Genomic DNA, 24,794 nt, shown 5'->3' on the forward strand with positions numbered 1-24,794 from the left:
CCCCAGCACCTTCAGCAGACCCCCAGAGGGGCTGGGAGCAGGTCAAACCCTCCCAGGGTCACTTCACTCCCACCTCTGCAGAGCCCTGGGGACTGGCTGTTGGAATCTCGAGAACCTTTGAGAGCAGAGGAAGTTCCCATTGTACAGATAGGGATATGGAGGCCCTGGAGGGAAAGGGTCTGCCAGCTTCATGCAGGGATGACCAAGCTGGGACACAGACCTGAGACCACTGGCTCCCATTCCAGGGCCCTCCCCTCGCTCTCCCTCCCCAGCAAAGCTCCCAAGGGGAGGGGAGGGCACCACAGGCGACTGAGACGACTTAGAATGGGCAGGCTGTGGAATCCCCGGCCAGGCTCACACCTGACAGATGACAGGTGCTCTGTCCAGCTCTGTCCATGTGGGGGGAGAGGAGCAGCCCAGTACACGGCCACTCAGAGCTGAGGGAAGGGTCCCCCACGACACGGACAACCCCAGAGGCCGCTTTCTGTTACAGGTTTATTTGATACTTGAACGAGCCTCACGCTCAGACCCGCATGGAAAGGATCGCTTCGTGTTGGAGGCTAGTGTGCGTTACTTCTGAGGGTGACACCCAAAGACACGACGCAGAGAACACACATGGACAGACAGACATGACTGCTGAGACGAGAGACGCTGAAATGTGCCTTAGTGTCCAAGTGGCTGATCTGGGGTGGGGACCCTTCTAGGAGGGGACCCTGGTGACTGACCTAAAGGGAGGCAGCTCCTCACTGCCAGGCGCCCGGGACGGAAACTGGAACCCAAACCTGGGGAGCCTGCTCTTCCAGGGGCGGCCTCCCCCCGCGGCCCCGCCTGGCGGTCTGTCTGAAGGACCAGGTGGGGCCCCGGCTGACGCAGCAGCTGGGTAGTAGTGGCACTGGGCACGTGACACGTGAGGTGGGAGAGCGGAGTCCGGGCGAGGTAGCTCCTCGCGGCTCCTTAACACTGTGACAGGGATGGGGAGGAGGGAGCACCGTTCTTTCCTGCTGGGGGATTAGCCAACCCGAGTCTCCTCCCATCTCGGCAGCTCTGGAACATTCCTTTTGGCCAACAGCCACAGCAATGGGCGCCTGCCAAGGCTCACGGAGGAGCAGGAAAAGACACTGAAAACAAAACAAAAAAGTCCCCACCCGAGGGGAGGAGAGGAACAGACAGAACTCTGGACCAAGGTCACAGTGGATTCGGAAGACCCCGGGGGAGGGAACACAACTCAGAGTCCAGGCTCTGTGCCTGCCCTGAGACTCCAGCTCACTGGCCTTTAGTGTCTTTTTTTTTTTTTTTTTTTAAGTTTTTTCTTTTTAATACCCAAACCCTCAATTTTCAAAGCTTAAAAAATTTTTTTACTAAAAAAAAAAAAAAAAAAAAATCTAAAACAGATGAGGCAAGCCCCAGACCCGGCCTTCCCTCCGGTGGCCTGCTCTCCCACGGGCTGCACCGCCAGAGCTTGGCCCGGTACCGTGGGGGCGCCCGGCCCACAGCTGGCTCACCCCGGGCCACTCTGCTGAGTCTGGGTGGGCACTAAATGCTGGTGGCATTGCCACAAAAGGAAAAGCAAAACAGCCCACCCTTCCTTAGACACCCCCACCTGAGCGGAACTTTCTTGGGAATGTGCCAGTTATCTGGGGGGGGGGGGGGAGAAATAAATACCAGGAGCTCAGGAGACGCCCCTGGACCTCTGGCATTGGCTCAGCCTCCGGGGCAGAGATGGCCTCTAGGGAGGCCTTGATTGTCCAAACACTGCACTCTGATTCAGATTATAGGTCTCTGATCTCCCCAGCAGGCACCTGCCCTGGGGGAGTGAGTCTCAGAGGGAGAAAAGGGGCCAGCCCCTCAGGTACTGTCCTGTCACCCGGGCCCAGCTCGCGTCCAACCCCAGGCTGCTGCCCTGGCCGAGGGGCTGGGCCGGCTGTCCTGGGGTTTCGGGGTTTCTGGGTCCCTGGGCCGGAGGACCTCCGGTGGTCCCACTGCCAGCCACAGCGGGCGGCCCTGCGCTCCCGGCCGCGGCTCAAGCCTGCTCCTTGTCGGCCCTCCACAGCCGCTCCTTCACCTCGGGGGGCAGCGTGTTGAACAGGTCCTCCTCCACCACCAGGCCGCTGCGCTTGAGCAGCGGGCACTCGCCCAGCTCCACGGGCAGGCACTCCAGCCGGTTGCCCCGTAGCTCGATCTGGGCGAGGTTGGTGAGCTCGCCCACCCGCGAGGGCAGCGACTGCAGCACGTTGTTGCCCAGGTGCAGGGCCCGCAGCTTCCGGCACTGGAAGAGCTCTGGGGGCAGCGCCTCAATCTAGGGCGGAAAGGGCGGGAGGTGAGGTGAGGTGGGCAAAGCTCAGGCCTGAGGGCTTCTGGGCCAAACGCTTCCCTTCCCTTCCCCCCTCCTGGGCACTGGCACCTTCTCTGAGGTCAATTTCAGCTCCCCGGGGTGGTGCCAGCACCAGTACCATCTGGGCCAAAGTCTGGCTCGCTCCCACCTCCTCCAGGAAGACTCCCATGACCTCCTAGGTAACCTACAGCACCCATGTGCCCCCAACAGCCCTGCTCTCTCGATGGTGAAACTGCTTGGTCACCCGTCACCCCAGGACTGTGAGCTCTGAGAAGGCAGGACCGGGTCCACCTAGTTCCCCAGTCTCCCAGCACCTGGCACCCTAAGAAGCTATGGCGCTAGCCAGCTACTGTCAACTCTACCCCTCCTCCACCGCCCAGGGCTCACCACGGGTCAGGCGGTGGTCCTGTCTGGCTTAAGGACAGTTTATGAGAGGAGAGCGGCACACGGAGAAAACCTGCACCCTTACGTGTTGCTGAGAACGGAGAGAGCCCACAGTAGGAGTGAGAATCCCTTTGGGGCCTCGGCTTCCTCATCTCAAGTCGTACGCTGCTTGTGAGTGTATGCAGCCCAGGAGTGGCCGTTCAGAGTCCCCTTTCTGACTTGGCAAAATTAGAGTAATGGGCAATTCCCACTTGCTTACCACACAGGCCGCCTCTGAGCACTCAGACCACTAACCCTTTTAGTCCTCGGAACTACCTGTAAATATTCTGTAAACACTCTTCCCATTTCACAGACGGGGTGACCAAGGCCCTAGAGAAGCTAACTTGCCCAGCCGTTCACAGCTGGAAAGTGGAGCCAAGATCTGAACCTGGTTCAATAGCCCAGGCCCTGCTGCGTCTGCAATGCTGGTAGAAAGGGGAGCACTCGACACACACACACACGCCGCCTGGGAAGAGCCACAGTCCCTGCTCCCTCCTTGCCCCTCTGCAAGTGTCAGCTATAAACCTGAGTTCTCACCAATCCAACCTGTCCCAAAACGACCTACGTCAGATGTGACCTACGTCAGATGTGATGGGCAGGAGGGACCCTGCCAGCGCTGACACTGCTCTGTCACTGTGCCCAGTATCCTGCCAAGGAGGCCAAGGCTTGGACAGTGAAACACATGCAAAGCTGCGGGGCCAGAAGGGCCAGCCGGCGCCCTCACTCAGCCCCTCTGCCGTTCCTCTCCGCGAATACTGCGGGGAAACCGCGGGGAATACCGTGCTCGCTCGGCAGTGCAGCCCTGGGCAGGCCTTTCCCTGCCCGGGCGGGATAAAGGGTTGGGCTGGGAGTGCCGCTGGGCTGGGATCGTCTGTGGCAGAGGACCTGTGGGCAGACGGGGACCTCCACCTAGGAGGCTCTTGCTCGCTCCGGCCATTTCTGGAGGACACTCATCCCAGGCGGGGGCCTTGTCCTGCCCAGTGGGAGAATCAGCGTGGCTGTGGCTGGGCAGAGGCCACGCTGAGGGACACTGTGACTGTTTTTTTTTATAAATATATTTTTATTGATTTCAGAGAGAGGAAAGGAGAGAGAGAGAAACATCAATGAGAGAGTTACTGATGGGCTGCCTCCTGCACACCCCCTACTGGGGATCGAGCCCGCAACCTGGGCCTGTGCCCTGACCCGGGATTGAACCGTGATTTCCCCAACCACTGAGCCGTGCAGGCTGGGCGACTGTGGCTATTTTAAAGGAATCTCCTCATGTGGGGCTTCTGAAACAGCCACTGCTATGTCCAGTGGTCAGGAATGGGGCAGAGGAGGCTCCAGGTATGAAGGTGAGGGGGCAGATGGGACATGTGCTCCAGCCGAACTGAGGGGCCAGAGTTTTCCAGAAACCTGACTCCCCCCACATGGCCCTTGTGATGACAGAGACAGTGGTCAGAGGAGCAGCAAAGGCCCTGGCGGACAGTGGCAGGGCTGGGGTTCACATGCAGAGCTCCCCCTGAAACCTCCCCAGGACACTCCCTGCCCCAGCTAAGGTGGTCTCTGCAGAGAAACAGAAGGTGACTTCAGGGGCTTAGTGCCCACCATGGCCACACCTGTCCTTTGCACCTGTCCTTCCCCAGATGTTGCTTGTCCCCAGTCCCGCTGTCCCACCTCCTTGGGGGCCTCAGTGGGTCCCCATCAGCACTGAAGTGGCCCCCAGTCTATCTGATCTTTGAAACAGACAACCTCCCAGGAGCCTCTGGGCTGCTCCATCATTCCAACCTCCCTGCAAATACCTGGGAAGATGCCACCTCCCCTCAGCCCACCGTGGTCCAGCTTCTGCCCTGTCCGCCCTGGAAACCCTCTGGCCAAAGTGACCAACTGTGACCCCCGATCCACTGGACCTGAACCCATTCTCCTTCCACCTGACTCCCCATGCGCCACGAGCCCACACTCCTGCCTGGCCTTGCTCTTCTGCTATCTATGCCGAAGGCTCCAGCAGACTCCCTTCCTTCCCCGAGCCCTGGGGTGAGGACACCTTGAGCTTCAGGCTGACTCAACATGGCCTCTTGGACGTCCCAGGGCCCCAGACACCCAACACGGGACATACGATCTCCTCTCTGAAAACCTGTGCCTCCTCCTGTGTCCTGTCTCAGTGACCATCCACCAACCCAGCAGCCAGGTGAGAAACCTCCAGCAGCCCCAGACCGCTCCTCCCCCTCCAACCCAGCCCACACCCTGTGGGTTCTACCCCCAAAGTCTCCGGGAACCCTGTCTCCCCCCAGCCGGCAGGTGTGGCCCTCCCCTGCTGCTGCACATGGTTTCTATGGGCTCCTTACTGCTCACCTTGCCCCGCCCCCCCCCCCGGCCCACCCCCAACGCTGCAGCAACAGCAAGACCACGCTCTACGCTGCGAGCCAGTGGGCTCCTCTGTTCACTCAACCAGCCAGGGTTCTGTGAACTTGTGAACTGAAGGGACAGAGCCAAGGTCCTTGCCCTGAGGGTTTATGGCCCCGTTAGAGGAATGGGCCTGAAATGAACGAAGACTGAAGATTCGTCACTGAGAGGGAAGGGGAAGAAGGGATGCTCCTCCGCCGGGTGCACAGCCTGGCCGCTGCCCTCAGGGCAAGTCCAAATTCCAGGGGCGGCTCCCTGCTCCTCCCACTTCCATTACCCCGGGACAGAACCCTAGGCTCCTTCCTTCTCCGCTGGCTACCTCCTCAGGCTGCCGGGCCAGGTGGAAGGGGCTTCCTCCGGGAGCCTCCCAACCCTGCGTTAGTCTCAGTGGAGGCCACTCTGCTCCCAGGAGCCTCGAGCCCAAAGGTAGCTTTTGTCACTGTGCCAACTGTCTTTCCCCACCAGACAGTGAGCTCGATGGCCGCCCGTGGGCCCTGTTCGTCCCCACACCCCACGCCGCACTCCATGCCAAGAGTGCTCAAAAACCATTTGCCAAGTCGACGAACGAATGGACAAATGAATGGCTGCCTTGTGGAGGTGCCGCTTGGTTAGCAGTCAGGGGCCTGAGCTGGGCCACACCCACCCCTGACGCCCTGCCTTCCTGCCTGCAGGCCACAGAGGCCAGGAGGAACCTCCAGGCTCCCGAGGAAGAAGAGGGGCTCCAGCCTAAGAGGAGGAGCCCGACTAGGACTGCCCCGCCAGGAGCTCTTTTCCCTATAAGGCCTCGGGCGTTCAGGGCGTTCAGGGCGGGGACAGGACATGATGAAGCGGCCGTAAGCAGCACATCAGAGGGGCTCCTCCCTGGGGACAGCCTGCCTGCCACCAACTCCCTTCCTGAGGGGTGGCCTCAGCCAAAGGACATGACCTAACAGGCACACTGGGGGTGAGCAGCTGGGGTGGGGGACAGGATGGGGAGCCAGGCTAGATGCCGGCAGCTCCCTCTGCCTGGTAGGAGGGCCCATCGAGCCCTGGGGCCGGCACAGCTCCCTGGAAAAAGCAGGTATTCCAAAGGGCCGTGGGCTGACCATGTCCAACCAAACCCCAGGGGCAACCTGGCCCAAGGCTGCGTTCTGGGGGAACCACCTGGTCCCCCCACATATTAAAGGGGCTGGGTGTTTGGTGGTCTCCAGACTCGGTTTCTCCGCAGGAGTCCCGTCTTCCTGCTCAGCGATTCTGTCCCGGGCTCTGAGGCAGACCCTCCCAGGTGTCCCTAGCTCATTCTCACAGGTACACCCACAGCCCTACTTCGGGGGAGGGGAACAGGGTGTGTCACCACCTCTGAAACATGGAGATGTCGGTTTGCAGTCACAGGGGCTCAGGGAAGGGGAAGGGTCTTCTGAGCAGCGCGTCCCTTCCTGGGCAGGGGCACCTCCAGCTGCTAGGACACCGGGGATGCAGGGAACACCACTGGGCACAGGGCTGACACACAGCCAGTGCTTTCTGACCAACTGGGCTGCTCTGCGCCACTGCCTTTGATGGAGACGCAGGGGTGGTGGCCGAATTGGCCCCTCTGGGTGTCCCAGCCCTTGGCCATGGAACTCTATTACCACCCACCTCACTACAAGTCTCCACCCTGAAAGTAGGGACCCAGACGACCTGTACTTTCCATGGTCACCCTCCCTGCAGGTCAGGTCCCCAGGAAGGTTGGGTAGGGGGAGGTCCCCTTGGGGGCTGTGGCTCTGCTTCTTTGGCAGAGGCCTGACCACAAAGCCACAGGAGCACCTGCCCTCAACCCCACCCACCTGCCTCTGCGGAGGGGCCTCGGGTGCGGTGCTTCCCAGGCCAGGCAAGGGACTGGTGCACAGGGGCCACCGCATAGAGACAGCCAACCGTCTCCAGGGTGTGGCCCCCCACACTTCCAGCCCCAAACGGTTTATAGTTTCCTCTTTGGAGAGGCAGGTGGTGACAAGTCAGCCCCAACCAAGCCCAACTCCACCCCCCCCACCCACATGCAGAGGGGAGAAGGGGTGAGAGCAGTGTGCAAAGAGTGTGGAGACGGTTTGGCTTCCCTTCTCGGGCAGCAGCCACCACATAGTTCCTGTTCCTGGTGGACCCAGACTGGCGCTTCAGCTCCAAATCTGGTCTGGGAAAAGGGGTAGAAAATGCCACTAGATCCAGGCTATGTCCTGCCTCCCACAACCCAATCCTGAGAGAGAGAGAGAGAGACAGAGAGAGAGAGACAGAGAGAGAGAACAAGAACCACAGGCCTCAGGTCTCCTGTCCCTGCACATCCTGCCTACGAGGAACCCGCACGAGGGCACCCAGGGGACAGACCTTGCCCGACCCCACCATCCCTCTCGCCCGCCAGCCCGCGAGCGGAGCCAGGGCCGGGCCACTCACCCGGTTGGCCGTGATGGCCAGATTCTGGAGGTTCTGCAGGAGGCCGATGTCGGCGGGGAGGAAGGTCAGGTTGTTGTGGCTGAGGTCCAGGTAGCGCAGCTTGCGGCAGTAGAAGAGCTGGGGCGGGATCTTCTCGATCTTGTTGCGGTTCAGGTAGAGGCGCTCGAGGTTGGTGAGGTTGCCGATCTGTATGGGGATGTAGGCGATGTGGTTGTACCAGAGCTTCAGGCAGGTGAGGCGGTGCAGGTGCTGGAAGCTGATGATCTCCTCGATGGTCTTGAGGTTGTTGTCCTTGAGGTCGATCTCCTGCAGGTTGTGGAGGCTGAAGATGGAGTGGGGGATGCGCTCCAGGTCACAGCGGATCAGCTCCAGCTCGGTCAGGTTCACCATCTTCTTGAGGCTGTTGAGGACGATGAGCTTGGTGCCCTCGTTGTTGATGGACAGCTTCTGCAGGTGCACGCCCACGTCCGTCACCACCTGCGGCAGCTTGCTCAGGTTGCTCTTGAGCCGCAGCACCTTGAGGCGCTTGAGCTCGCGCAGCCCGTCGATGACGATGTAGCGGTTGTTCTCGGCGCTCAGGTTGCCCGTCAGGTGCAGCTCCTCCAGCGTCTTCAGGCTGTAGATCCACAGCGGGATCTCCTTGATGTCCGTGAACTTGATGTGCAGCGCCCGCAGGTTCTCGCGCAGAAAGGCCAGGGCGGGCGCCTCGATCTTGGCCGCCGTGTGGTACAGCCACAGCTCCTTGAGGCCCGTGAGCTGGGCGATGCTGGGAGGGATGGTCACGTCCGGGATCAGCTCCAGCTTCAGCACCTCCAGCTCCACCAGGTCGAACACGGTGTCGGGGATGCCGCTGAGCATGAACAGGTGCAGCTCCAGCTTGTCCTGTGCGTTCTTGGTGAGCCGCTGCCGCAGCTTGTCCAGCGTCCACTCGTTGTTGAGGTTCAGCTGGCGCAGCTTGTTCTCACTGACCTCCGACAGGAAGACGGCGAAGCGCTTGGAGTAGAGCGGGTCGTACTGGTCGATGAGGTGCAGCATGAAGGCGAAGTCGTTCTTGACGTCGGGGATGTCGCTGTAGCTGCTCTCCTCGCGGATGGACTCGAACGAGTACTTCTTGAGGGAGCGGCGCAGCATCCACCACAGCGTGTACATGCAGATGAGGCCGTAGAAGATGACCAGGCTGATGTAGAAGGACGCCAGGATCTTGAAGAGCGTGGCCAGCGGGTGGGCGCAGCGGTAGGTGCGGTAGCCCGTCAGGCTCTCGATGTCCACGGTGCAGTCCACGTCGAACTGGATGCAGTGCACGTAGTAGACGGTGTAGCAGATGATGAGGACGAACTTGATGACCTTGATGATGGTCTGCCGCATGTAGAGTCGGTACACGATGTCGCCCTCCTCCACGTGGGTCCGGAACTTCTTCACCTTCTCGAACAGCGCCTTGGCCTGCTCCCCCTCCTTCTTGTCCAGCACGCCCGTCTCCGAGCGGTCCACGATGCCCTGCTCGATGCGGGACTTGGTCCGCTGCAGCATGGGCACGGTGGCCTCCACGTCCTCGCTGACCGTCGACGACTTCTTGTCCATGGAGCCGTTCATCTTGCTGAAGGTCGGCTTGGGGTCGCTCTCCTCGACCACCGTCTCTGACAGGGCCCGCGTGGTCCAGGGCGAGTCGAAGCACTTGAGCAGGATGGACACGAAGTGCTCCAGCTTGGAGCTGGTGCGCGGGAACTTGAACCAGAAGTTGCTGCAGGCCAGGAAGATCAGCGTGTGCAGCAGCACCAGGTAGGGGAAGTACTTGGCGAACCAGTGCAGGCGGTTCTCGTAGCACACGGCGTCCACGTAGTTGTACTGGTGCCGGTCCAGGTCGTACTTGATGCCCGTGGGGCCCGTGTCCGGGGTCGGCGGCACCGTGGAGTTGGGGTAGGCGGGCTCGGGGGCGGGGGCGGCCCATCCCCGGAAGGAGTCGTTGCAGGAGTCCCTGGTGACCCACTTACAGGGCAGGCAGATCATCTTGTCCTGGGTGACCTGCAGCGTGCCCCCGAAGACGGCGATCATCAGCATGACGATGGAGATGTAGTCGGTGAACACGTCCCACCACGGCTTCAGGATCCGGTACGCCGGCTGCGTGTCCGCAAAGTAGCGGAGCTCCGTCACTGGAATCATGGTTCAGCCTGAAAGGGACCCACAGGAGGGCGTTACTGCAGGGTGGCCTGGCTTTCTGGGACCCAGGTCTCGGGAAGGGGACAATGGATCCATTGTCCAAAGCCACCTCGAGTCTGGACAGGAGTCAGAGACCTGCCACTTGCAGGGCAGCCCACGGAGCAGCCTTTTTCCAGACACCACGTGGTCACTGAGAAGCTGCGGGGGGGGGCGGCAGGCGCCCTCCCCATTTCACAGACAGGAAGACTGAGCACTGAGATCAGGGCCCGCGCTGACAGGCAGCTAATTCGGCCTCACAGGAGCCCCCTGCATTCCAGCAAGAGCATCTGGGTACATCCAGCTGGACCCCACCCTCCTACTGACTGGGCTGACTGGAGGGGCTCGTGAAAACCGCCAGTTCCCTCCAGGACCAGCTGCCACGACGCTGCACCAGTGATCTGAAGAGATTTCTGCAAAGTGTGAGGAAAAGCAGATGTAGAAGAGGGGCCTTTATATGAACTCACTTTTGTGAACCCAACAGGGAGGTGTGGACGCCCCTGCGTGTGCAGGTAGTTACGTCCACACAGGATTCGGGGAGCACCAGAGAACACACACAGCAGCGTAACGACGGGCTCCTGAGGGAGGGGACAAGAGAGCAAGACCGTCTCCGCCGAGCAGGGTGACATGATCGTGAATAAGCACTTATGGGGAGTTATTTCTGGCTGTGCCCGTCATGTGTGTATAAAGAAAGTAAAAGTGGCAGCAGCAGCAGGTTCTCTCCCCGAGGAGTCCAGTTCCGTGGGTCTTGGGTGAAGCCGGGAACCTGATTTTTTTACCGCGTGGCGTTGGTGACACTAACGACGGCCCAAGTTTGGGAAATGCTACGTTAGAAGCCACACCGAGGAAATCCAGCCAGTGACAAACAGGAGCTGTGCAGCAAGACAAACGTGTGTGGGAATCTCACCCGGGGCCCTCCGCCAGGACGCATGCTTCCCGTGACGGGCACCGTAGGACGGCCGGGGTGAGGGAGGTACCCGGCGCTCAAGGAGAATGGCTGGGGAAGACACACAGCCCGGGGACAGGGATGAAACCCCCCGGAAAAACACCACCCAGGGCTACCCACAGGTAGCCTTTCAATGAGGAATGACCTTCTGGTCCTTTCTGCGTATACTTTAAAAAATAAAATTGTGATTTCACTTTACACCCTATTTTCTAATCTAGACTTTAAAGGAAGGTTTTCAAACCCGCGTTTTGACAAATGGATCTGTTTCTCTTGGGAGAGGAACAAGGGAGCCCAGGTAATGGGACTGAGCTGCCTTATTTTGATAACTGTTAATACAAATAATGACGGCGGCGATGGATGCTTCATAAAACAGGGCCTCCCTGCGACCTTGCCGTCCTGCCCTTCCAGGGCATGTTGGGATGGGTGGGGAGGACAGGAGGAAAGAACGGGGGCACTGAGACGGATGTGTGCCAGGCACTGAGCCAGCCCTGACCACGGGGCCCTCTTACGGAACCTCTGCGATGCCCGAACGCAGGGCCTACCTTCGGCCCCATTCCACAGGTGAGGAACTAGGCCCGAAAGGCAGAGTCACCGCCCAACATCATTCCTATAAACTGAGGGCAGAGCCGAGACTAAGCCCCAGCACATCCGTCCACCTCCCTGCTTGGGTCCTTACCACTGCTCGGCCTTCTCTCCACCTGCCCAGAGGCCCCACAAAGCAGCGGTGCCAAGACTGAGCGCAGGAGGGCAGCCACCCCACTCGCCGGGGCTCCCAGAGACCAGGTCACTACAGGGCCAGTAGACACCAGCACTGCCCTGGGTGGGTGGCTCCATCCAGGGGTCAGCCCCCCCCGATGAGGCCAAGAGGCACAGGCCCGGGGGAGTGCTCGCCACAGGAAGGCCCAGGCCCTCTAATGACCAGCTGGCTCATCGAGCCACCCACTCCTGGGGAAGTGGCACTCCAGGGAGGGCTTGCTGAATCAAGCAGCGGCCCCACCCGAGACACCCAGACACTCGTCCCTCCCTTCCTGCTCCCCAAGTCCACATCCAGGGGGACACCCAATGACTGGGGACAGGAGAGAGGAGGAACCAAGAGGAGAAGGCCTGAGGGCCACGGCAGCCTGCCCTGGAGAATCCAAAGTGACGGACCACGGCAGGATGTCCGGGGTGGGGGTGGAGGCAGCTATGACCAGGCAGGATGTGGTCGCAACCTTTTCAAGGGGCAAGGGCGTGTTGGGAGCCTCGCAGTGAGGAGGTGCCTCTGGGCTGCGATCTGAGCTCTGCAAGCTGCCCTCCTGCCCTGGCTTGCAGGTGGGAACGTTCACAGCGCCCTTTCCAGGTGAGGGAGCTCGCGGCTGAGGCAGGGAACAGTCCAGTACGTGCTGTCCCTGTAGGTCTGGCCCTTACCCCCGGCCCCACCCTCCAACCTGGTCTTGAAGCACTTCCTGAGCTCAGCTTAGCTGTTGGCTGAGTGACCCACGTGTGTCCCCTGCTGCAGGGGCCCCTGGGCCCAGTGTGATGTGTGGGGAGGGGCGGGAGGGACAAGGCAGGCCCGACACCAGCCCAGATGCTGGGCCGTGCGGGAGGGTGCTGGGCCGGTGCTGGGCCGCAGCGGAGATGGGTGCCCGCGTCGTGCTGGGCCTGGGTGAGCTTCAGTCAGGGGGGCCACAGGCAGCTCCTCACTGGCCTGCAGCCCCGGATCAGCACCAACACCCAGGCAGGGCACCCCACGGGGCTGCTGGGAGAGGCCCCCAATCTCATCTTTTTCTTTTAATCCTCACTCAAGGATATTTGTTCCAGAGAGGGAGGGAGAGGGAGAGGGAGGGAGGGAGGGAAGGAGGGAGGGAGAGGGAGACAGAAACATCGATGTGAGAGACTCATCAATTGGTTGCCTCCCCCACTCACCCTGACCAGGGCCGGGGATCGAGCCTGCAAGTGAGGTATGTGCCCTTGGCTGGAATCGAACCCGGTACCCTTCAGTCCTCAGGCCGATGTCTCACCACTGAGCCAAACTGGCCAGGGCCACAATCCCATCTTTACAGGGCTTAGTGCAGGGCGGGGTGGCACTCAGCGCTGGCTGGAGCCAGTCTCCTCAACCTTCCCGCCACCTGGGAGAGGATCGGAGGCTCCTTGGGGACAGGAGCCTTCAGCACGCAGTAGGTGCTCAATACATTCAGAGGGTCTCAGAGCAGCCCTGAGAGCGGGGTAGGGCGAGAGTGGGTGTGACAGGGAGAGGGCAGCCTCAGTTTCGGCTCCACCAGGGCTGCAGGGCTGCAGGGCAGAGGGAGGAAGCAGCCCAACCAGAGGGCCCTGGGGAAGGCGATGGATCCCCCCCAGAAGCTCCAGTGCAGCCACCACCCCAGGAGCCGATGACTCAAGGTGACTAAACACCTGAACACCGCAGGCACAGCTGCTCCCCATTCCCAGGCCGACAGCGGGGGGAGGGCCAAGCCTGGAGCTTCACAAGCTGGGGATGTATTCGTTGCTTTGGGGCCCTTTTTCCCCCTCAAACTTTTTTATTGTAGTAAAGTACATAAAACATAAAATTTACCATTTTAACCATTTTTAGGTGTATAGTTCAGTGGCATTAAGCGCATTCACATAAACTGTCCCCACAACACACTAACTCCCATCCTCTCCCAGCCCCAGCGCCTGGCACCCACCATTCCACTCTCCGTTTCTATCCATCTGACAGCTCCAGGGACCTCGTATCAGTGGAGTAGCACAATATTTGTCCTTCTGTGCCTGGCTTACTTCACGCAACATAATATCCCCAGGTCCATCTACACTGTAGCAGGTACCAGACTTTCCTTCCTTTTTAGACTAATATTCCTCAGGCCCATTTTACAGACAGGGAAACTGAGGCTCAGGGAGAGAAGCGACTTGCCAGCTTCACGTGCCTGTAAGTGACAAAGGGCACCTTCACACTCAGGGGGCCATTCGGATGGAGCAGACTCCACCTGACAGCTGCCCCTGGGGCACAATGGGTGTCAGGAGAGCATGGAAGGGAAGGGGGCAGATTTGGGGGAGTAGGGACCCTTTCTTCTAGTTATGGAAAGGCCTTTTCAGAAAGGTTCCTGCAGACAGTGCCTTCACCCCCTCCCAGTGCTTAGCCCTCCAGAGCCAGCACTGCCTCCGGGCAGGTGTGGAAAGGGCTTCTCTGCCAGGCCTATTTCCCTGTCTGGAAGGGAGCAGAGAATCCGTCACAGACGTGCCCATATTTTGTAAAAGGTGGTCAAGGTACCAAGGGGCGTGTGATCACAGAATAAATACAGAATTCCTAGAAATACAAGAAGACCATCAGGCCCTGCCCGGTGGCTCAGCTGGGGGGTGTTGTTCCACACACCGAAAGGTGTCGAGTTCAATCCCCAGCCAGGGCACATGCCCGGCTGTGCGTTCAATCCCCGGTCAGGAGGCAATGGATCGACGTTTCTCTCTTCTATCTATGTTTCTCTCTCACTTCCTCTTTCTAAAATCAATTTTAAAAAATCCTCGAGTGAAGATTAAATAAAGAAAAAAGAAAAAGACAATCAATTGGAGACAAAATGGCCAAATATGTGAAGAGACAATACAAAGGGGAAAAAAATGCAAGTGGAAATTAATGTATGAAGTAACTCTTAATCTCATTACTAATCAGGAAATGCAACCGAGTGGGCTCACTCCCCTGCGGCTGGCAACAATGTTGCATTCCTAGGCCTGGCAACAATGTTGCATTCCTAGGCCCTGAGTTATGGCTGAGTTAGGGCAAAGTTAAGGCGCAGGGCTGCAACCCCCAGGCCCCCCCCCCCCCCCCCCCCCGAGGGCATGAGAGTCGCTTCACACGCACATGTGAAGCCCCGGACCCGGCGCCTACCCTGCCCACCCTGTTCCTAATGGCAAAACTCCAGCGGCAAGCTAGACACCACCAAGGGGAGGAAGGACAAACTGCTCTAATCCTACAACTGAACAGGAAAGCAAAGGAAGTGAACGAACTCTAGCCACGTGGACAGACAGACCTAAAAAACAAGCTACAGACCGATACACACATCACATACGGTTTTCCATAATACATGCATCCACGCATATGAAGGTATAAAACATGCACGGCGGGCCCCAAAATCAAGGCGATCATTTCACTCAGCGGGAGGAAACAGGCCTGGGAGAGACTTCAGCTGTGCCTGAGATGATTCGAGAGAATCTGAAGCAATTATGGCAGAAACTAAGTCCTGGATATAAAACGATTTTCTTTAGTTTTATACTTTTCTGTGCACTTAAACTAGTTCATACAAAATTTACCGGAACAATCATCCTGCCTGGCCCCCCTCTGGTCCTCACACCTGCACCTGTGGTCTCTGAGGAACTGCCCCCTGCCCTGCCCCCAGGGAGAGGTGGAAGTGGGTGTGGTGCAGCCAGGCCCCTCCCACGTGCCCCCCCCACAGGTGGGGAGAAGGGGGCTCAGGTTCCTGCAGCAGGGCCGGAGCACCCCTGCTCCCGGAGTCAGATAAGCACCCCAGAGGCCCCCATCCCCTGCTTGGTGGCGGGCAGATCCCAGAGAGTGCAAGGAACAGGGCTTTGGAGTTGGGGAGACACAAGTTCAAACCCGGCTCTACCAGGAAACAATTCCATGACCACAGGCAAATTATTTAAAAACAGAGTTGCTGAGCCTCTGTTTTTGCAACTTCAAAATAATAATAATGCTGCCTACCTCAGAGATCTGTATACAGCGACCCAAAAGATGTCCAAGTGGTATTAAGCAATTTTTTAAAAAGTGCTGACAAGTATAAAAATTGATGAGCAGTGAAAGAGGCCAGTCACAGAAGGACAAAGACTGCACAACTCCACCGATATGAGTCCCTAGAGCTGTCAGGTCCATAGAGACAGAAGGGATGGTGGTGCCGGGGGCGGAAGGCAGACGAGTTCCAGCGACGGGCGGTGGCGAGGGCCACAGGATGGGAATGTAACTTAATGGTACCGGACTGTGCACCTAAAAATGGTTAAGACAGTAAATTTTATGTTATGTGTGTTTCACCACACACATAGAAAACCTAGGGAAAACAGTAGGATCCCATTCTTGTTTTTAAAGAACGGTATCAATAACAAAGGTACTACCGTCTGGAAAGATCGGGAGGGGGCAGCTGAGATCTCGCTTCCCGGCACTGTCGTCTGTTTTGTTTCAAATAAACTCTTACAAAAATTCCAAAAAGGAAACGGAAACTCTAGAAAGCTGTACAGAGAACTAACTGTACGTGGTTCAATCGGCGGCCGGGCGAGAACGTGGAGGGCTGCTACATCACGCATTCCTCTATTACTTAAACTCGGGACTTTTATAAGTAGGAGAAAATACTTGGGAAAAAGCCCACAGGCCTTCCTCACTCGCTGTGTAGTTGCTGAGGCTCGCCAAAGAGTTTACGAAAATTACCTGCCACCGACTAGGTTAGAAAAAGGATCGGCCCTACCCAGGTAGCCAGCACCCAACAGGGCGCAGTCCTCACCCCAGGGAAGTGGTGTCCCAGGGTGGGTGAGCTCAGGGCCATGGCTTTTCCTCTCTGAGCCTCGGTTTCCTCAACTGTAAAAGGGGACTATTACAGTTCCTGCCTCAGAGACCTATTGTGAGAACTACAAACAAGAGGATGCATATTGTGTCAGCCCAAAGTCTGGCACAGAGGCCGGCACGCTAGGGTGACGACACCCAGTGACCACACCCAGCTGCCACGCCAGGAAACCTCCCCAGAACTCAGTGGGGAGACACTCAGGTGAGGGCTAAGCTGAAAGCACAAATACCCACAGGCCAGGCCAGGCCCTTAGAGGCTCCTGGGACCACCCCCTGGGGGTCAAGCCTGGTCCCAGCTGTTGATTTCCTCCTGGAACTTCTTACAGAAGGAAAACCAGTCAGAGGAATGGTGTGCTGCCCTTCAGTCCCAGCTGCCCCTCAGTCCCTGAGCAAGACCACCCAGCAAGCTCCAGCCCTCCCCCCCCACGGCCCAGAAGATTTGGCTTTCACACCTAAGAGGTGGCAGCAAGCCGGGTAAACAGGGCACAGAGAGCCTTTTGTTCAAGCCCAAGCAGAGAGGCTGGGAAAACTTCCCAGGAAGGAGGGAAAGGGGGAGGCTGTCCCTCTGACACTCTCCCAGGGAAGGGGGCAGGGCCATTTCCAAGAGGCCCCAGGGAGACACTGGGTCACTGGCCTTATCCCAGGAGGGCTCTGAGCCTGTGAATCTGCTCTTTGGTCAGGGCCCCCAGGCCTCCTCTGGTCCCAGAGCCAGGAGGGAGGAGGTGACCCTGTCATGTGGTGCACACAGCCCCCACCCACCCAGGCACAGGGCACTGCCCTCCAGGCCCCCACACCCAGCTGGAGTGAGTCAGCGGCTGTGGGCTGGGGGTGCTGCCTGGCTTGGCACTCTCCAGGCAGAGAAAGGCACACCCTCATTTCCCCAGGAAAGGAAAAGGGGAGACAGTCTGGGCCAGAAGGGGGAAGGGAACAAGTTTCCGTTCCAAACTGCTCTGGCATCTGGGCTGGGCCTCCCAAACAGGCCGGTCCTCCTGCAGATTTGCAGGGCAAGGCCTGCCTTAGGGGTAAAAGGTGACAGGTAAGGGACACCCACCTCGGATTCTCCCACTGTGAGCAGGAGGCCACCTGGAGGTGAGGGCTTTCTCTACCCTCCCACCCCCTGGGCTGGCATTAGAGCAGCTGGTTACGGACAATTGTACCCAGCACTTCCTGTGCCTCAGCTCCCAACCTCCACGCAAACCAATAGGGTGGCTCCAGTGTTTGGCCTCAGGAAAGTGACTTTGCCCACCAGGACTCTGGTTTCCTCATCTGTAAACTGGGTGGATGTGTCCACTCCCTGCAGGGTGGTGACGACTACAGGAGGCACGGAAACTTCCAGCCCAGTGCCTGCCATGGCAAGACTCTGTAATGTCAGCTGCTGTTATTACTATGGTGAGTTTCATCAGTCCCTTTATGGGTCTGAAGTATGAGGCGCAGAGAGGGTAAGTGATCGGCCCAAGGACGCAAAGCTAGATGATGGGACAGATCACCCCAGATCTGACTTTCCATTGTGCCAATCCTCCTCAAAGGCAAGCTGGTATCCCCAGGCCCTTGGAGATCTTCCCTGGACAAGAACCCCTTTCCTGAGGGGGCATGGAAACAAGGTCTCTGCAGGGACCCAGCAGGCCATGCTCACGCGCTTCCTCTCTCAGGTACAGCTTTAAGGAAACCCTGGAAGGGAGCCCGGCTCTGGGTCTGGGCCCAGAAGCTAGGTGTTGGGTGTGGGCCCGTGGGGGCAGAGAGGCCTTAGAGGCAGGTCTTGATCTGCTATGAATACCAGCACCCAGCTGGGTGGCTCAGTTGGTTGGAGTGTTGTCATATACACCAAAAAGGTTGTGGGTTTAAAAAATGCCCTCAGGTGAGGATAGAAAACACACAACAAAAACCAGCAGCGCCTTCTGGACAGGTTACAAAATGTAGGCGGGGCACCCAAGGGGGGCTGCCAATGCACCCTCTGCTGAGATCCCAGGGGACTGGAACTGAGGGGGCCTGTCGGGCGAGATGCCCATTGCCGGGCTCCCTGAGCTGCAGGGGGCGGCACCAGCTGGGAGATGCCGCCCGCCCAGGGCACCTGTCCACAACCCGGCTGTCTGAGGGTGTCAGCCTGGCAGCGGAGCCTGAGAGTGTGCAGGTGGCCCGTGAGGGCTGTGGAATTTTACAACCACTTTTACCTGGTGGAGCTACCCCAGGCATGGGGCTACACTAGCTGTCTGTTTAATTTCGAGGCTTTAAGCCCTTAAGAGATGTTTAAATGTAGAACTCGCTCTGAGATGCAGTAGAGACACAGGGAGAGACAGCAGGGATGTCTGTGGTTGGGAGTGAAGGCTATTCTAAAGACACCAGCCCCACACATCCTTGAGGTGAGAAGGTTATATGTCTCCCGCCCCCAAACACACACACTGGGAGGTCACTAGGCCCCCGGTCCTGAGGGGCTCAGCGCCTCCCACACCAAGGGCATCAGTTCCAGCACCAGAGTGGGACCAGGGCTGAGAGAGTGGCCCTGGTCAGTGTTTCCCGGCATGGCCTGCAGACCACCGGCCTCCTGACCGCCTGGGAAGCTCCTTCCCAGTGCAGATTCCTGGGCCCAGTCCCCAGGCCCTGACTGCTGTCTGTGATGGTGACTCAGGGAAGCGGCATTTTCAACAAGCTCCCAGGACACTCTGAAGTCACCGCCCCCCCCCCAACCCAGCCTGAGAACCTAGAGAAAAAGAAGAGTGGTGAGTAAAAGCACAGGCTGCTGGCAAACAGCACCAGGTTCGAGTCCTGGCTTTGCCACTAAGGCAACTTTGGGGAAGAGCCCTTGTCTCTCCATGTCTTGGTCTCCTTGCCTGTAAAACGGTGACACTACCTCACACGGTGGCTGTGGCAGATAAGATACAAATGTATGTAATGACCTAGCAGGGTGCCTAGTGGCCACTGAGGATGAACACAGGACCAGGGGCCCTGCTGCTGGAAGGAGGGAGGGGGGAGAGAAGCCAACTCTAGGCCAGCGGCCCGAGACCTGCCAGGTGAGGAAGACTTCCCGGGCACAGATCCCCTCCTGGGCACTTCCCAGGAGGATATCCTCCCAACCCATTCTCCTGGTTCCACGAAACCAGGCTGCCAGGCCCAAAGTAACCCCTGCTGACACCCGGCCTGAGGTTTTTGTGCCCCAACAGAGCATCTTCAGACCCAGGCCACAGGGCGGCCCCTCCACCTTTGTGCCTACTCACCCTCAAGGCTCACACCTGACAGAAGCACTGCATGGGGATAGAGACCGAGGTTTCTGCTAGGAGCTGCCAGGGTAAACTGAGTCAGGGCCAGACTCAGGCAAGCACAACAATTCATGTGTGTCCCCTCAACCTCCCAACCGGCCCCCGTCTCAGGCAGACAAGAAGGCCAAACCTCTGGCTGGCCCATGGCAATCCCTCCCCACTGAGCGGCCCCTGGCACGGAGGAGGGATTCTGATTTCAGATAAGTAGGACCTGCTGCTTCCTGCTCATGGTGGCCAGAGACTCCAGCTGAGGACTCCCTCTCTGCAGGACAGGGTTCCTCAAAACCAACAGGAAACTCCCACAGGACAGGGCCCAGATTTGCTCACCCCGTCTCAATAAACAGGAGAGTCAACAAAATCATGCACCAGGCATTCCCCACCCACCTCTGCTGCTGCTGCGAAGGCCCCGACACACTGCTCAAAACCCCCACGTGGGGAGGGAAAGGAGCACTTGGGGTGGGGGAGCCGGAGCGTCCGGATGTTCCGACAGGACACATGCTCAGATCTCCCCTTGCCTGGGAGAGGGGCCCAGGAGCAACCATGTGGAACAAGAGCAAGCTGTAAACAGCAGCTGTAATAAGACATGATTTTGGATAAATAAGCAAATAGTAGTAATGCACGTGGGAGAATATCCCCTCCCCGTGCTCCTCTGGGGAGAGGGGTCACGGGAGACTTCCACTTTCTGTACAACATCAAAACCAAGACGTTATAAAAACGTAGTGAACGTGCAGCTATGTTGGTAACAACAAAGTAACAATGATAACAACAAAAATATTATTTCTTTTAAAATCCAGGCTAAGGAGGGCCAGTCCTTCCTTAACAATGAGCCGAGGTGGGAAGAGAATGCAGGGAGGCCTCGGGCACGGAGCAAAGGACCCTGGCCCAGGACCCCAGGATCAGGTTCCAGTCCCATGTCCCTACCTTCCTTCCGGATGAGTTTGGGTAAATTGCTTCCTCCCTCCCAGCCTCAGTTTCCTCATCTGTAAATAGGATGAAGGGCCTCTGCTCCTGGGCTTCCCCAAGTGACCAAAAAAGATCATTGGTTAAGGGTGTGTTTTCCAGATTATAATGCAGTCTGTACACACCCCGCTATGATCAGGGGACATGTTCTGGGACACGCTCAGCTAAGTGCCTGTCCCAGTATCAACGCACTTAATATTCAAAATACCCTAAAGGGAGGTAAGGCACTGATATTACCCCCTTTCTACTGACGAGGAAACGGAGGCTCACAGAGCAATAGTGACTGGTCCACAGTCACTTGAGGGAACATGAGACAGCTGAACTCACACCCAGGTCTGACTACAAGGTGCTGGTCCTAACCAGTGCTTTCTCCTGCCTTTGGGAACTGTTTTCCAAAGCACAGGTCACGGAACCCCAGTCCCCAAAGAGGTCCATCCCCATGGTCAAGTGAGTGTGGGGAAACACGACTTGCTAGCTCCCTCTCCGAGACTCATCATGCTCTATTCAGTGCATTCAAGGCTCTGAGAAGTCCTGTAGCAAGGTCAGGAAGTTGTTGTTCCCAACTGTGACCAACACCAAGAAACTGGTGTTCCCAGGAACACACCTTGGGAAATGTGGTCCTGAGACCGTATCTGCAAGCCAGACTGACAAGCTCTGGGCTGAGGGGGGAAAAACAGAGGTTGGCAGTGAAATTCAACATTGGTATTTGAAGGGTCCAGCAACCATGAACCACTCAGCTGGCCACTGAGTCGGGAGGAGCAGGGAGAATTCTGCCTCTGCCACCTCTGCCCCAGATGCCCGGACCTACAGTGAGAGGAGCAAAGGACTGCAGAGACGGAGGAGATACTACCCTTTGCTCCCCAGGCTGGGGAAGGCACCCGAGCCGAGGCTGTGGCTGGCCCAGAGGGAGAGGGGCCCGTCCTTACCTGGGGGCCGGCTCTGCTATCTGCGTGCTGGCCGTCGGTGCTGAGGCTGGCCCACTTCTGTCTGGGCAGGGTCCTGGCATTTCTTTCGCTCCATGGAAGCTGCCTCCCTACGAGGAAGCAAGAGCTACTGTCAGCAGGGATGTGTGTGACTATTAGGGTTACCTGCTGTGCTGCCAACATTTTCCAAGGCCTGCTTGGTGCCAGGCTCTCAGCTGGGCTCTGGGGTGACAAAAGGGAATCAGACAGTCTACTGGGGAGATGCCAAGTAAACAGTTACAAGTGGTTCTTGAGAGCCCAGGGCTCAGCTGCGGGGCACCCAGACACTATGGGGACATAGAGGAAACACTAGACCCACACTGATGGGGTCCAGGAAGGCTCCCTGGAAAAGGTGCTGAGTTGACTGCTGAGGAAGAGGAGGAGCTGGAGAAAGGGCTTCCAGGCAGAAGGAACAGCACGTGTTTGCCTGGAGGGGAGAGAATGTGGCATCTAGAGAATGCTAAGTGGGTCAACCTGGCTAGATCCAGGGCTGGGGGTGGGATGTGGAGAGAGGCGAGCTGTTGCGAGGTGAGCCAAATCCAGGAAAAGACAAGTCCTCAGCCCAGACACGTGATTTTGACTCAAACACAAAACCCAACCATTACCTGTTAGTCAAGGAAGCATTTAGTGAGCATCTACTACACGCCAGCACCCTGCTCAGAAACATTCATAAAAGTGAACAAGTCAGCAGGGTGGGGACAGAAGTGTCCTCGGACTACAACAGGAGCAGGAGAAGCATCTACATCAGCGGGAGCTGCGCGGGGCCCAGCCATCAGGGAGGCCAAAGAACAAGCAGGACTTAGCAGGAAGGAGGGGGCGGAGTGGGGTGGGGGGAGGAGTGCAGGCAGGCAAAGGAACTTGGACCGTTCGAGGAGGGACTGGGAGCCTGTTAAGCGTTTATGCCAAGGAGCAGTTACCACACCTACACGGTGCGAGGCACTGTGCTGGGAGGAGAAGCAGAGGATGGCCTCCAGGCTCACGGGGAGACAACCACCCGCAATCCCACACAGGGTGATGGCAACTGGGCAGAAAAGCACTCAATAGAGAAGCACTAGGCAGAAGCCACAGGGGCCACCTAAGCTGGCCTCTACTCCCACCTCAGCAAGGATGGGGATACCCACCAGGCAGTCTAGTCACCTGCCTGTGAAGGGTCCAGGACCAGAACTCCGGCCTCTGGATTTCCTGTAACTGATTCTTCTCTGCCTTCCTCTTCTAGGAAACACAGTGACCCACCCCTACATATCCACCCAGAGCCAATGCCTTTCCTCTGGGCTGCCTCTGTGACATTTCTATTAATAAGCTGCAGAAATGTTTTCCTGTCCTGTCTGCCTCTCTTCTGAGACTGCAGCTCAGAGGAGACCAGAACTCTGCTCTCCCAGCACCGCTCCTGGGCCAGGCCAGGCTCTTACTAAAGGACAGCTGAGTGAATGAATGAAGGAGTCAGTGATGGAGAGAAAGTGTGCTGGGCTCTAGGGTGCCACATCCATCCCACCTGACTCCTCACGAGGTCTTAGACCATTTGCCTGTGCCTTGGTGTCCCCACCCAGTGTCACCTCCACTATCAGGAGGAGGAATCAGGAATTGGGCTGATTCTTTTCCTTCCAGCTCCTACCGGCGAGGTGCAGGCCAGGCCAGGCAGCAACCCAATGCCCAGCCACGGCCCCAAGTTCTGACCTACTGGGGTAAACCTCAGGAGTCCCACTGTCCAGCAAGGCCACTCCAAGGCTGCAGAGGAAACCGCTTCCTCGTGGGTGTGTCCAAGGGATGGAACACAAAAGCATCTGGTTGAGTTCCAGGGCAGAGTCACAGACATTTCTTGAGCCTCTGCTCTGTCCCACAGCCCCTAGAAGGCAGAGGGGCACCAGGCCCAACGCCAAACTATCTCTAATACTGGAGAGACAAGGGAAGTGGAGGGTCATGTCATTTACGCCCCAGCATCTCTCCAGAAGCCAGTCCTCCAGCACACGTCGCCTGCCCCTGCCTCCCCTGGTGAGCCTGGGGAAGACTTGACCTTCACAAAGGCAACGCCAGTGTGAATGAGCCACGGGCACTGCCCAGTCTCTCTGAGCAAACTCCCACTCCTCCAACCTCCTACACAGGAAGCGGTGCCAACAGCAGACCTCCCCGTTCTGCCTCCAGTCTGTCTGTCTGCCAGTCTGTCTGCTCCGAGGGCAGTATACAGTTTGGCAGGATAGTTACAGGGAGAGGCCCTTGGGAGGCCTTCAGGTCCTCCAAACCCTTCCTCCACAATGCAGGCCCAAATCCCCTTTTCCTCTTCCTCACACCTCATCCTCAAAAAGGCTTCCTGGGGCAGGGCGGGGAAGAGGTAGGTCAGCGCAATGTGGTCACCAAGGGAAAGCCCCACCCTCTCGGCCAAGTCCCTACCAGGAGGAGGCCGCCAGACACCCCCGACCATCTCTCCCCCTTTCCAAAAAAGGCAGCAGTTGCATCAGCTGGGACCAGCCCAGTCCTGGTTCATTCCAGCCCGGACCATGGGGAAGGAAAGCAGTCAAGCAAAGGAGCAGAATCATCCTGAGCCACAAGCACCCGGGGCCGCGCGCCTGCCGCCCGGGCCGACTCCCCAGCTCGCCCACAGCGGCCCGGCCCGGCCCGGGCCCATCTGCCCTTCAGGCCCGTCTGTCTGCACGCGCAGGACGTGGGCAGGCTCCCGGGAACCCCCGCCCAGCAGGCCCCGAGCGCCTGGCCAGCGACCCTGCCCCCCGGTCGGGACACGGTTCCCGCCGGATGGAGAGAAGGGAGGGGCCCACGGGGGAAAAGGAGGGGTCGGGAGCCCGGGAGCAGGGAGCAGGGGGGGAACCTCTGAACACGAACGGGAGCTGGCAAGGCGGGAGCGCAGCCGCGGAACCTCTAGGAAGGGGGCAGCGTGCGTGTGGAGGGGCGAGGATCTGGGGGGACCCGGGGGACGGCCAGGGGACGCGGGGAAGCCGAGGCGGAAACTCCGAGTCTGCGGCGCGCAGGGCGGCGCGGGGTGCCCGGGAGGGGGGCTCGCGCGCCGCGGCGCCGGAGAGAGGGCACGGCCCCTGAGCCCGAACGATGGGGGAGCCGGGCGCGGGCGGAGCTGACCCGCCGCGGGGGCCCCGGGCAGCCCGCCCGGCGCGCGGAGCCCGAGCTGCGGGCGCCCGGAGCCGGGCATCTGGCCGGGGGCGTGGAGCGGGGGGTTCTGAGAGGTGACAGCTCGCGCCCCCTTGCCCGCCCCCCCCACTCACCTGGGCCCGCCGCGCCCGGCCGCCCAGCAGGCAGCCCCGGGGCCCCCGCCGCTCAGTCCCGCCGCTGGCCGCCGGGCCCCTCCGGCGCCTCCTTTTGTTTGTCCCTCACTGCACCACTCAGCCTCCTCCGCCCCGGAAGTGACGTCACCCCGGAGCGTGAACGCGGCGGCCAGGGCGTCGCCATCTTTTTT

The 24,794-nt window shown here is 58.8% G+C and overlaps 1 protein-coding gene across 3 annotated transcripts; it reads right to left on the reverse strand.

Moving 5' to 3' along the window:
- Positions 1-479: 479 nt before the first annotated feature.
- Positions 480-24,647, reverse strand: LRRC8A (leucine rich repeat containing 8 VRAC subunit A). Of its 3 annotated transcripts, XM_087823043.1 has the most exons (4): positions 24,604-24,647; positions 21,341-21,447; positions 7,538-9,702; positions 480-2,296 (listed from the first exon to the last, which is right to left on the reverse strand). In XM_087823043.1, the coding sequence occupies exons 3-4, from the start codon at positions 9,692-9,694 to the stop codon at positions 2,021-2,023; spliced, it is 2,433 nt and encodes an 810-aa protein (XP_087679169.1). In that variant the 5' UTR covers positions 9,695-9,702; positions 21,341-21,447; positions 24,604-24,647; the 3' UTR covers positions 480-2,020. The 3 variants fall into 3 exon arrangements, with proteins under 3 accessions (XP_087679169.1, XP_016052130.1, XP_016052132.1); XM_016196644.2 differs by lacking the exon at positions 24,604-24,647 and having other exon boundaries at positions 21,341-21,570; XM_016196646.2 differs by lacking the exons at positions 21,341-21,447; positions 24,604-24,647 and adding an exon at positions 15,358-16,498.
- Between the last annotated feature and the right edge of the window lie 147 nt (positions 24,648-24,794).

This window comes from Miniopterus natalensis, chromosome 12 (genome assembly GCF_054644295.1).
Source record: "Miniopterus natalensis isolate mMinNat1 chromosome 12, mMinNat1.hap1, whole genome shotgun sequence".
NCBI lineage: Eukaryota > Metazoa > Chordata > Mammalia > Chiroptera > Miniopteridae > Miniopterus > Miniopterus natalensis.